The sequence below is a fragment of the Taeniopygia guttata genome, chromosome Z (genome assembly GCF_048771995.1).
Source record: "Taeniopygia guttata chromosome Z, bTaeGut7.mat, whole genome shotgun sequence".
NCBI lineage: Eukaryota > Metazoa > Chordata > Aves > Passeriformes > Estrildidae > Taeniopygia > Taeniopygia guttata.
In genome coordinates, this window is record NC_133063.1 from 62508195 (window position 1) to 62521709 (window position 13515).

Sequence of the window (13515 nt, forward strand, 5' to 3'; positions counted from 1 at the left end):
TGAGTAGAGGAAGGGCTCTTTCCTGGTCCTCTTTCTCCAAGGGCCAAGATGTGCCTGACTGGGGAGAGCTGGCTGGCAGCTCCCACCATCATGTCCCAGGCAGACATTGTTTCAGCCACGCACAGCTCTCCTCTCCTGGCTTGCACAGTGTAGAAACCTGCAGGGTGAGGCTGGACAGCTGCTGGAGGGTTTTGGTGAAGATGTGCACCTTTGTACTTGGTGGTGATTTTGCAAAGTATGCAGGACAACAGTGAAAGCTGTGTGGAGGGGTCTGTTGGTTAGAAATTGTGATATTAGTGTAGAAAAATGCTGTTGGTTCTTTGTTTTGAAAAATGTTAGTGTTTTCAGTATTTGTACTCTCCATAAAATCAACTTTATTTCACAATATTCAAGGCCTTTAGAGCAATAGGGGTGTTATGACATGGGGATTTTTTAGAGATATCTAAAAGGAGTGGGCTATTTTCTAGTCATGTAAGCTATTGTATGTTGTCTCTTTCTGCCTGCCTTTCTTTCTCCTAGAACAAACTGATAACAAAAAGAACATTTGTAATATCTTCTGTTGGATTTCCCAGAGTTTTTCATTATAGATTTTCAGACAGTCCAACCCTATAGAAAAGGGACCAAAGACTACATTTTGTCAAGCAAAGTATTTTTTAAAAATTGATAAATTGAACTGTGTAAGTCCAAAAGAAGTGGTCGGGGGTTGTGTTTTGTTTGGTTACTGGAGGGGTATAAAAAGAATGATGCAAAAGTAGAAGTAAATACAGAGGTGCCAAATATAATCACCTTTCAGCATCATGCCATTATGGTTGTTTTAAGTAAGTTCTTGTTTAGCTTTGAATGGTTAACTCTGTGGTTTGTGGTGACAGCTGGATATGCCCTTGGTTGTTTTGTTGGGGGATTTTTTAGCTGAACCGAAATTATAATTTAAAAAAAATTACAAAGAATATTGACTTGGTGGATAACACTTTAATAGCCTAAAACATAAAAATTTGGACTCAAATACTTCTTATTTTACTATTGCGCAAAGGAATGGCATGTTAAATAAATGCTTACTTCTTGGAAGTAAAAGTTTCCTCTAGGAAGAAAAAGTACTGGCAAACAGAAACTAGTCTTTCGTCCTGCCACCTCATGCCTGTGTGAACTGCAGCTGTGTTACAGTTCTTTGCCCTGACAGTTAAATTTATTTCTACTTTGGTGTACTAAATAAGAACAGGAAGAGATTCATAGTATTATCATGTTCCTGAGTGTCTTTTGCCATAGCACTGAAAGTAGCTAGAAGTGTACTCAATGTAGTCTTTTTGAAACCAGATGCCAATACAACAAATGAAAACCAGAATTACATGAATGTTCATAAAACGAGAACCTGTCAACATAGAAAGCCTAATTACTTAGGATATTAAGTGAATTTAGAACTTTATCTCAGATGAACCAGTATTTTTAATGCAAGTAACTTGCTTAAATGCAAATGAACAGCATGTGGACTTTAATTAAACAGAAAGTCACATGTAATTTCAGAAGAGGTTGGAGCAATGAGGCAACTAGGAGAGAAAGGAGGTGACATTTCCTAAGTTACATATCCATGTCTAGGTGGTATGTGCTATTGGCCAGAGTAGCTGATGTTTGAGTAAAACAGTAGTTGTTTTGTTGAATTCTGATGCCATCTAGTTTATGAATTTCTGGAGATTTCTTCTAATATTGTAATAGGATCTAGCAAAACAAGACTTTCCTGTGACTCATGAAGGCGTGTTGCTTATCCACAATTTTAACTGAGTTTTGCGTGTTACTGTCCTATGGGTTTTATTACCTTTATAAGTAAGAAATAGTTATTTATTAATCTATGCAGTCTTTTTGTAGTACATGTGTAAAGTGAATAAAAATACCAAAAAAATGAAAAACTTTCAGAGTAGGTAAGAATAATCTGGTATATAATCAGATTATATAATCAGGTCTAAACAAATATGTAACTTCAGCAACAAGGTTATTATAAGGAGGATCAGAAGTTTCTCTTGAACAGAAGAAGAGTCATGTAGCTGTCTGTTTTGATATGTCAGAGATGTGACTGGAAACTCTTCCTTTGAGTTTCTGAAGTTGCTCATCTGAGGAGATCAGTGGCATGGGAGTTGGGCCCTGCCTGGGCATGTGAAGGGGCACAAGCCATGAATGCTGTCTCTGTGACAGTGTAGTTGGTACTCCAGAGCGGTGCCACCTGACAGTCCCTGCTGGAGAAGCAGAACATTAAAATGTCACTCAGTTCAGCCATACCAAAGTGATGCTTTAAGCAGTATGCATGCTAGGACACTGTGCTGTTAAAAATGCAAATGCAAAATGATTGCACTGGATGCTTTGACCGTAAAATCTGTGTGCCTGTATACCTGTTCTTACTGACTGTGACAGTCCATGTTCTTACTGACCCAGTAGTAGTTTTCATCCCTCACTTTACCCAAGCATAAAGTTTTTTTTTTTCAATTTTTCATCTATTTGCTTGAGCAAATGCAGCATCTGAAAAGAATGCTGCATTTGTCATGTACTAAGCATGGAAATACCTATATGTTGTAGTGTGTAAAGCTAGCAAGGATGTCCTCTCAGAACTTAGCTATTTGATTTGCTTTTTTTTTTTCCTTAACAAAAAGCAGAGATTTTTTAGTGGGAGGGGGTGGAGAATCTAATTATACTTTTCTTAATTATAAAATTGTTCTTTGCTAATATTACCCTTGACCTGATTTCTTAAATTCAGAGAGTGCCGGTGGTGTATTTATGTCTTTAGAGCCTTTGTCGCTTTGTGTGTGTATGTATGCGCATGAAAGTATGTGCATAGGCGGTATTTATATTAAAATATGCAAAGAACATGATTAAAACATTATTTGTTCAGTCTTTACTCTTTCAGTATTATTCCAAACTTGCTCAATTTAAAATTGTCGAAATAAGAGCTAGTTGTGTCACTCCTATCCAGCTAATGAGCTGACTTGTTCAGGACTTCTCTCCTTGTAGGAGGAACAAGTGTGCAAGGGGTCTACCTTCATTTTAGAGGAGCTGCTTAATTAATATATGGCTTCTTGGAATACCTCAGAGGAGATAAAATATGAGGACAGAAAAAACCCTCAAAAACTAGTGATTTTCCAGGGGAAGTAGCAGTTAAAAAGCACTCTTAAGTAAAGGATGATCTGCCATAGGCTGCAGGAAATGTGCCACAATGTCTGGAACTGTGCTTCTCTCTGGGTGGATTTATAACAGGCTCAGCCTTGGAGCTTGCCTGGATTTCACAGTGTATGTGCACACCCCTGCAGTGTGCACTGAGCAGCACGTAGAAGTTGTGAGCTTCCTACGTTGATGTTCCTACATTTATCACTGGGAATGTAGGAACAAGAGGAACACAAACCCAACATCTGAGCCTCTCACAGTATTTGTGGGATGAAAATAAAAATGGAGTCATATGTTTTTACGTATAGCTGCTGTGCCAGAGCTTCTTATCATGGTCTGTCAGCCGTGCTGGGCTCTGTGTGGGCCTTGGGGGGTGAAGAGATGAAGGAATACTGCCTGTAGTAAGGCACAGGTCTTCTGGGGACAGTCTTTCGAATGGCTGCTAAATAGCCTCCGAGAAACTTGTACATGGAAGGAGGCTGGCAAGAGGAGCAGCCCTGGGCTCCACAGGCCTGCCATGTCCATGGAATAAAGGCCAGCCAGGAGGAGCTTTGCCATGTAGGGAATGGCAAAAGTTCGTCCCAGGGCTACTCACAACTGCTGATTTGAAAACAGTGTCTGCACTGGACTTGCCTTTGTTCTCCCCAGTTCACCTCCTTTCTTGCTCTCCCATCAGCCTATGTCTGCTGAAGCTGTCTGCCCATTCTATTTTCTGTTAGGATGTTTCTTTGTTCCTTATAAAATACCTAAACTCCCCCCACCCCACCGTCCTTCCAGTTTAATGCTGGGATCAGCTGTGATGACCATGATATCCCAAATGGAGTAACTGGAGTTGGTGGCGTGTGGGAGTGAAATGGATGCTCATTCACTGAGAGGGCCTGAAACCAGGTGAGCGTGGTACCACCACCTCTTCAATCTCCCTGGGGAAGGAGGAGGAACACCTTCACAGTAGCACGAGAGAAAGGGGTTAAGTGCTAGAGAGAAATACTTACTATAAAACTTTGTCTTATACCATTAAGTATTTCCTTTATGGTGCTCTCAAGATGTGTTCCCCTAGGAAACCAGGAAGATACATAATGTGTAAGATATAATACTAAAAAAACCTTTAATTACCCCAGCTGATTCCTTACTGCAGTCAGTTCAGGGCTCTGCTTGCAAGACCCTGTACTTTGTACTTGTTTGTGTGTTGTTGTTCTAAAGCAAAAATTACTTCATCATTTTAATTCTAGGGGTATATTTGAGGCTTGAAAGAAACCTGTGTTAAGTCTAGTGCTGCTTGGGAATGGATCTGACAGGTACCTGCATACCAACATTTGTTACATAGTTCCCTTATGTTTCTATGGTAAGTTTCATAGTTACACTGGTAAGTCGACTCTTGTCTAATTAGGTGTTCAGCAACAGCTGTCATGTTATCATACTAGTAAGGGGGTCATAGAGAGCTCTGAAGCTTGGGCAGCAAAGAAGCAAAAGCAGAAGAGACCAAGAGAACAGCTTAAATGTCTTCCTCAGGAGAACATAACCTCACATGGAAAGACCTCAAATAACTTTGAAAAATATTATTCTCTTCATGTGTAAGAAGAACTAGGATGATTTGCTTTTCTGTCTTACTTTTAAATCATCTCAATCCATATGAAAATGTTCTTTCTTTGGCATGAATGAAGGACATATAAAAAGGTGGAAAGGCAAAGGGGTTTTCTGTTCATTCATTTATGTTTCTTCCCTGGAAGTAGTGCTTCATTATATCTAGACTAAAGCATGGAACTGGAGTGACTGTCATTCTTGGAAGCAGTGGTCAACCATTCTTGAGGATAAAATGTACCAAAATGGTACAAAACAGTTGTTCTTAGTTTCTAATTTCAGATAATAAGGTTTACTATTAGAAATACTACTTGATATTACTTTATTAGATCATAACAAATGTGCTATTATTCACGTGGTTTGTTTTCAGTAAATTCATATTTATACTAGTTTTGGTATAGCAAAGCAATTCACTTGTATGCATTTCCATGTTCTAAGAAGTAAAATGCTGTACTGTATACTTTCAGCCCTGGGATGGAGCCTTTTTGTATGAGTGGTAGGTCAAAAGTTTGTATCAGGCTTTCAAAATAGAGCTCACAAACATAGAATACAATAAATATTATAAAACTTTGGAGAGGATGTTTTCATGTTTTTGGACTTAGCTGTTGATAACATATTGTTAAACAAATTACATAATATACTGTTTTATATTGGTATTTCAGATGGATTCAAGTGCACATCTAATATCCTCTGAGTACTACAGTACTTCTTTAAAACACAGATTAGAAAACAGGTCACAGAATTTCTACCTATACTTTACAAAAGCAGAACATGCTAACTATAAGGCTTTGTGTGCTTGGTAAATACAGCTGTTGTTTTCTTGGTATGTTTGTAGATGGAACATATCAATAGAGAAGTACTCACCTTTTGCAGTTTTCTGTATGGTAGAAGAATGGTAGCCCTTGGCATGGGGAAAACACAGATGGCCAAACTCTGTTGTGTTATCTTGGACATGAAGACCACTTTTTCTGAAGGCATAGGGTTTTAAGTAGTTAAGGTATTTTTTCCCTTCCATATACTGTCCCCGAAATAGTGTCTCTCGGAGTTGGTAGGAATCGGAGTTGTGTTTATTTGTTCATAATCCTGCCGAGTAACAGAAGGTGAAAGAAACTTGAAAGACTTAATTATTAGGTAAATAAATTTTATGTTAACTTTTATTTTACATTTATATTTTAAGCTAACTGAAGTCTTTTCTTGGAATGCAGGGAAACCTAAATGTCGTAATGAAATTTGTGGAGAGACTTGCAGGACATGTAGTGTTGTATGGCCTCTGTCAGCCCCCATCGTTTTCAGTCCAGCTTAGGTGCAGAGTGAAGAACTGTTGGTATAATATTAAGGAAATATAAAAGATTTAAACCCTAAACCCAGTCTCCATCGAATTAGTAGTTAAGGTAGTTTTCACAGAAAATCAGGTGGTGGTCAGCAAATTATTATCATTTTAATTTAATAAATAGCTTATGGAAAACATGTTTATTTATAAATAGTTGTGTACTACACTGATCTTGAAGAAGATAATAAATAATCAATTTTTACATGCTTGTGCCTTGGAATCTATTGGAGTCTGCTTTCCAACACCCTCATATAAACATTCATATGAAATTAATCATACACAAGTTTATAAAGACAGATTTTTCCTTTACTCTGTGCAAGGAAGGTAAGAGGTTGTATCATACCTTCTTTTATGAATGCTGATGTTTGCTTCTGGTTTTGTTTATAACATTTCCATGGAAGAGCAGCAGCCAACAGACTGACTTTAAACAGTTTGCTGTTCAGTTGAGTTGTGAGTAGCATCAAGAACATATTTTTGAGGGTGAGATTTGATTTATGACACTTTTCCTACACAGATGAGTTCTTTAGGCAGAAGTTGTCAAAGCTGCTCAAAAGAATATAAAATGGAAAATTAAGCACAGGCTGGAAAGAGTTGATTCTCTTTAGGGAGCCTGTGGTTTATCAGAGGGATCCTTTTAAGAGACGGGAGGAGAAGGTCACACAAGGTGGCATCCTGTCCTGCTTTGAACCTATTTACAAAGCTGTGTGAATTCTTGAGGAATTGTCCTCTGTGAAGGCACCCAGTTTCTCTTCTCTTCTCTTCTCTTGTTTTCTTGCTTCTGAATTACACCTAAACCAGAATAAGATACCTTTAAGATGGTGACAATTATCTTTTTGTAGCTATAAAAGATGAAGAGGAGATACTGTTTTGTTATATGGGGGCTTAGGCAGTGGTGGTATTTTTTGCTGCTGATTTGTCTGGTTTTTGATTTTTGAGCAGGGTGGGGGCTTGCTGGTTTGGTTTTCTTTGTCTGGTTGGGTGGGTTTGGGGTTTTTTCTGAATTGAAGGTGTGGAGAAGAGAATGCTGACTTTCAGTAATGAGCTGTGCCTAGCTGTATAATAGTAGTTTTGCTGTATAGCTTTGATTATCTGGCACAAAGCTGTATTTGATTAACTGCATTTCCTGTAAAGAGTTTGAGGTTCTGATTCACAAAAAAGCTTGAATTAACATTAATTAAGAAGCTGCAGAACATCAGCTGAATTTTATGTTTCAATTCTATCTTCCATTTCCTTCCAGTTTTTCAGTAATTCCGTATGTCTTAGGCTTTATTGTAGGAGTCACTTAAACTATTTTGAGTGCATCACTTGTACAGTGAGGATGGGTATTTTGTTTCTCTAAGTTTTGTAGCTGCACTAGAATGATTAACTTTATTATAGTCTCAAAAACAACCAGATTAAATTTGTAAGAGCATTTTTCTGCTGTAGGAAGCACTCAGACTAACTGTCCACATAATGGGAGGTATTATTTTCCTTTTTTTAAAGGAAGGTGGTTAATGCTGTTTCAATTGTGTAGGTAAGGAAATGATGCAACAGCTTTATTAATATTTGTAATGGATAACATTTGCTTAGTTTTTAATAAATATTTAAGCTATTCAAGATTATTCTTGAAACAAATTGCTCTACATGAATGTCGATGTTTCATATTCCCTATTTGAGGTAATTATGTACTTCATGAGCTACTTCATAAAATTCTATCCATCCTTTTTTGGATAAATATTTTCTCATCTTGTTCTTTTTTGTTGTTCCGTTAGTAATTCATGAAATAATACTGTGTAGAATATTGACAGTCATCTTAATGAAATGTTTATTAATTACTGAAATGATACAGAGGAGATAATTTAGTCAATGGTGACATGATTATATGCTTATTCTGTTTTTAAAAGCAAGTGGAATATGCAAATGTGGCTTTTAAGCAAAACAAGTAAGAAAATTATGTAGTGATTTTTAATTAAAGATATTCTTCAGTGGAGCAAACATTTAGCAATAGAACAATATGTACCTCTCTCCCTTTTTTTTCTAAGTGGTTCTTAACTTCAACCTGTGCATTGTTAAATCTCAAAATGCTATCACTGGGGTTCTCACCTAATTTGGCTTTTTGTGGTTATTCTGTTCAGTTTTCAACATAACTGCAAAACATGGTGCTGTTGATGTAGGAACAGACTAGAAGACACCTTAGTTCTCTTTCTGGCTTTTTTTTTTTTTTTCTCCATTGAAATGTGAGATGCTTTCCTGTTTCATAGGCTTTTCTGTAACTCTAATTCAAAAGTTTCCTAACATCAAGCAACTCTTGTGCAGTTTAATCTATTAATGTCAATTAATGAGTTAGATAATCACACAAGGAAGATATAATGGTTTTACTGTTCATTTTATGATACATATTAATATGCCTACTATATCCATTACCAGAACTGGTAATTCCTTACAGGAATTCTGTCTCTGCATGAGTTGTCACTGAAATTCTTTGGTGTTTCTATGACCAAGGTGAAAATGGTCAGTATTTTATGGTTAATAACCAAAAGTTACTAACTTGTGTTAGTATAAATTGGTTGTAGGTGTAGGTTTGTATTTATGTATCTTTCACAAGGTATGATACAGTGATACAATGCCACAGAGATAATACTTTTTAAGCAATACAGAAAAAAGTTTGTAGAGTACTAGCAGTCTTGACTTGAAAAGGACTGCCTGAGCAATAGCTGTAGCAGCTTGAAGCAGGTCAACTCAGTTGTGGCAACTATTGACAGAGGTGATGGTCATGTAGAGGTGATGTAGACGTATGGATCTCTTCGTAAGATATCAGGATGAGAGCACAGTCTGCCTAGGTGCATGACCACATCAGATGGACTGAGCTGTTTGTTTCACTAGCTTTGCTTCCCGCTTTTGATAGAGACGAGATACTGTAGTTCTGCTACAGAACTTGTCCAGATACATGTTACAGGGTGAGCTGGGGAGCTTCACCTCCACTTCAGGGACTTTTGCTACAGTCTTACCAACCGAATATCCCTCCCAGCAGAAGCCTTTGACTGTGAGCCTGAAATCTGCTGTTCTAAGTGGTAGGGGAGACTGACTGGCTTCTTCTTTTCAATTCCAGGGCGGATCTTCATGCGTTCCATACTACATTTCAACTGATTTGTCACCTACAAAGCGAAGCAGGTCCAAAGCCTGAATTCTACACAGTTTTATGTTTTCATTTAGCCATACTTGGTTTCAGTGGAAATATGATCCTGTTGCAATCCACTGCTGGAACAGCAACAGACCAAACCATATTTTTTGTTTTCTCTATTGCTGAATTAGTGGTAGCATAGTGGACATTAAGCTCTCTTCCAAGTGAAGTATAACTTTCAGTGAAATGAAGTATTTTTCTTTTCATGCATTACCTCTCTGTTACTGTTTTAGCTCTTACTCTTCCTAGGAATTACTCTGCTACTTACTATCTGATGAGATTGATTGCTCCCCTTTTCTATAAATCTGTGGGGCAGTGTAAAATCCACTGCTTTGTCTGAGTAAATGTTTGATGCAACTGTGGTTATAGTATGGTTCTGCTCATCTGTGTAGGGTGTTGGTTCCAGCCTGATCCATGAATCTTCACTTTCCAGGTATTTGTAGGATTTCTTTCTTCATCCAAGCCCCAAGATGAGAGCCAGTTTTCTGCAGATGTACACACTGTTATTTTGATGGTTCCTAGTAAGCGTGTGTATACAGTGACTAACAGTGTAGTGGATTTCAATTACTTTCTCCTTCCTTACCTGTTAAGAATGTCCTCTTCTATCTAATTTAATATAAAATTTCAAACAATAAAATAGCAAGTTTTTATTGTCTTTTCATAGGTCAAACCTGGGGAAAAAAAACACTATCAGGTGTAGCTTAGCAGTGTTTCTGTTTAAGAGATGCCAGTGTGAATTTTGCTTAGAGAATGCTATGTTTGTTGTTTTAGATAAAAACCAGTCTCGCATTTGATCTGAAGTTACTATACCTAAGATTTTTTTTTTTAAGTTACAATGGAGAAAAATGCAAAAACAAGTACAGGACAACCATAGAAAGGAAAGGCTTGTCATTCTAGGCTTCTACAGTTGTTTTTCTTTTAAATTAGTCTTCTGTATCTTCTTTGTCAGTCACCACAAGTTTTGAAACCTCTCTGCTAGTAGCTGCATTCTCACCTATTTAAAAATTAACCATGTTTAAAGTTTTTTCCATTTATTTTGCGAAGTAAAGAATGTTGCATTTCAACATTCTGTAGCTTGATTTTTGCAGGATGTGTTCCAGGAGAAATAAATTGTACATGATATGTATATATCTGGGTGCAAGTGCATGCATAAGTATATATTCCGCATTTAAGCAACCTGCCTTCTTTCCTGATTCTGCTTGTGAATGTAATACTGCTAGAAATACATTCAGATCTCTGGTTGTAAAATTCTTGATGCCACAGTAATAGTTGGAGCTATTAACATTTCAAGGAAAAAAAAAAAAAACAAACAAAGCAGTTTTGAGAAATTTTCAGTTTTTAAGATGTTAAGCTCTTACAGATTTTGATAATCCTCTATTCCATGATTGAAAAGTTCATCACTATTACAGACATTTCTTATTATTTTTAGAAGACAGTTAGTCTTTTATCACTTATTAGGTTGATTTTATCTGAGAAGTTTAAAAGTCAGATGACCAGCCAAGCTGTGTGCTTGAAACAGGAGTGTGGGGTTTTATTCAATCACAATATTCAATCCTCACCTAAGTACTAGACAAGGAGGGGATGGGGTGGGAAAGGTTGAAAATAATGCTTTTTAAAAGATGAGGGAGTGTAGTGGTGGTATTCTGATTATGACTGAGTTTCAGGTGCTTTGTGTGGCCTCAGCAGTCTTCTGACAGATGAGAATATACTATGTATCTGGCTTCAGAGAACTGACTTGACTCATGTAAATGTGCTGTGGTAGCCAGCAGAAAATTGGTCTCAGTATAGTTCTATCCCCCATTGGTCCATTTTGCTGATCCACTGCAGTGCCGTTTCACCTTTACTCTTGTCTTGTATCAGCTGGAGGTATTAGTAGAATGATGATGGTGGAAGCAGTTGCTAACAGAGTCCATAAGGCATTCATATCCTCTCAAAAGAATATGTAGATATTTTTCTTATGTAATTTCAGGTTTTCTTCTTTTCACCAGGTGAAACAGGCCCACTCGAGGGTCTTGTTTTGGCTGTTACCAAGTGGTTTTTTTTTTTTTTTTATTATTATGGTAAATTGATAAAATTTTAAGAATGCATTGCCATGATGTATTTTTTAACTTGTTCTGTAATGAATGGATGAGGCTGTAGAAAGCACAAGTTGATACCAGTCAGTGTCTTGATCTCTAGCAGCCTTTCTTTACCTAAATGGAGCCTGCAAGAAAGTCGGAGAGGGACTTTTACGAGGGCGTGTAATGATTGGACAAGGAGAAATGGCTTTAAACTGAAAAAGGATAGAAATTGAAGAAATTCTTTACATGTGAAGGTGGTAAGGCACCGGCACAGGTTACCCAGAGAACTTGTTGTTGCCCCATCCCTGGCAGTATTCAAGGCAAGGTTAGATGGGGTCTGAGCGAACTGTTCTAATGGATGATGTCCCTGCTTATGGCAAGGGGGTGTTTTGATTAGATGATCTCTAAGGTCCTTTCTAACGCAAACCATTCTGATTCTGTAGTATGTAACATCATGTTTGATTTTCTGGGAATGTGTGAGTAAAGAAAACCTGCATTAGAAGTTCATTATATGTGTGCAAGAAATGGGAGTGATGGTTTCAAAATTATGCTTGTGGTAAGGACAGAAGATTTTAGACACTTAGATTTTGCAGTGTGTGCTATCTCAGAAATAATTAAGGGCTACTCCTTTAAACTGTGCTGCTGTGAAACACAGTTTTTTGGGAAGACACTGAGAATATTATCTAAGAGGCCTATAAGTTTGCCTTTGTCCTGGACATGAATATTATGGTATGATCCATGAAAGCTTTACAGAAATTATTAAAATAAAGCCCAGGCTGAAAGTCTGAAAAACAAAGCACTGAGCAATTCATTTTGTTTTCTGCAGAGCTGGGTAGATGGGTGAACACAGGGCTTATGTAGCTGTGCAGATTCAACTCCTCCTCTTAAGCAAACACAGGGATAATATAGATAAGCTTTTGTAGTCATGGATGAGCTTGTTGAATTGGAGCAAAGGAAAAATGTTGTGTGTTGTAACCTTTGTGAAATTTCCAACGAGGAGATCTTAACTTTGACAAAATAGTCATATTTCATCAATAAACTACTTTTAGAACAAAGTATAAAAAGACATGAAAAAGATTTAGTGAAAGGAATGACTGCTCATTAATAAATATGAACCAGATTTTAATTAACAGTGATTTCATATGGTTCTGAGGTTGAAGTTTGATGGGCTCTGTTCCAATGCTAGCTTAAAACAAAAAAAACCCAACCCAACCATACCCCCTCAAACAAATAAATAATAAACCAAGCCAACAGGTACAACAAAACTGAAAACCAAAGAAACTGACATCCCTGACAAAAAAAAAAACAAAAAACCGAAACACATGTATCAGTTGCTTGTAATACCAGATTACTGTAGTGTCCTGAGTGTTAGCCTAGGAAGATTCCTTTTCTTCCTCTCTGAACTTTTGTGATGAAATGTCTCATGAAATTAGAATTTTGGACAATTGCATCTTTAAGAACAAATTATTTTCAAATATGAAGTTATATATAATATGTATATTTTGGAGTGCCATTTTTCTCATTAGTTTAGTTGTTAAATCAAAATGCAAATTTAAATTAAGTTCTTCATTTGCTACTGATGTTGCTGTTTGACCTTGAACTGGTCCTTGTAGTTACCTTCCAAGCACCACTTAACACTGTTGAGCCCTGCAGTAAGCAAGCTGTCAGCATTGTGCAAAAAAAAGTCATGTTTGTGTCCATTGGGTAAAGCATGTCCTTCTTATTTGTCTTGCAGGCACAGGAGAGAGTGGCAAAAGCACATTTATCAAGCAAATGAGAATCATTCATGGATCAGGTTACTCTGATGAAGACAAAAGGGGCTTTACAAAACTGGTGTACCAGAATATATTTACAGCAATGCAAGCCATGATCAAGGCCATGGATACCCTCAAAATCCCATACAAGTGTGAAAATAACAAGGTGAGATTTTTGTTTATTTCTGTAGCTGAAGTTTTTCCTCTTTTTTATTTTTGGAAATATACTGAAGGTCTCAAAAAAATGACACATCACAGAAGTGATACTAAAAGCTTAGAGGAAAAGGGCATTTCCTGTTCTGCATTTAGATCTCTGCCTTTTTGTCTACTTTTACAGCACAAATATGCTTTTAAACCAGAGACCTCTCTTAAGATGCCTGGGGAACATTGTCACAGAAGGGAGGTTTAATGGCAGGCTGCCATTTGACTTCAGTAAATCTTGTCCTTTCCTATGTGGCTGTGCTCTGGTTAGAGCACAGTTAAACCATTCTT

The 13515-nt window shown here is 37.2% G+C and overlaps 1 protein-coding gene across 1 annotated transcript in view; it reads left to right on the forward strand.

Annotated features, from left to right (window-relative positions):
- Window positions 1-13515, forward strand: part of LOC100230245 (guanine nucleotide-binding protein G(q) subunit alpha) — a 118286-nt gene that overhangs the window by 25721 nt on the left and 79050 nt on the right. The window contains exon 2 of the mRNA XM_002187065.7: window positions 13005-13189. Within this exon, the coding sequence (XP_002187101.1) occupies window positions 13005-13189 (185 nt within the window). The remainder of the gene's footprint in view (window positions 1-13004; window positions 13190-13515) is intronic.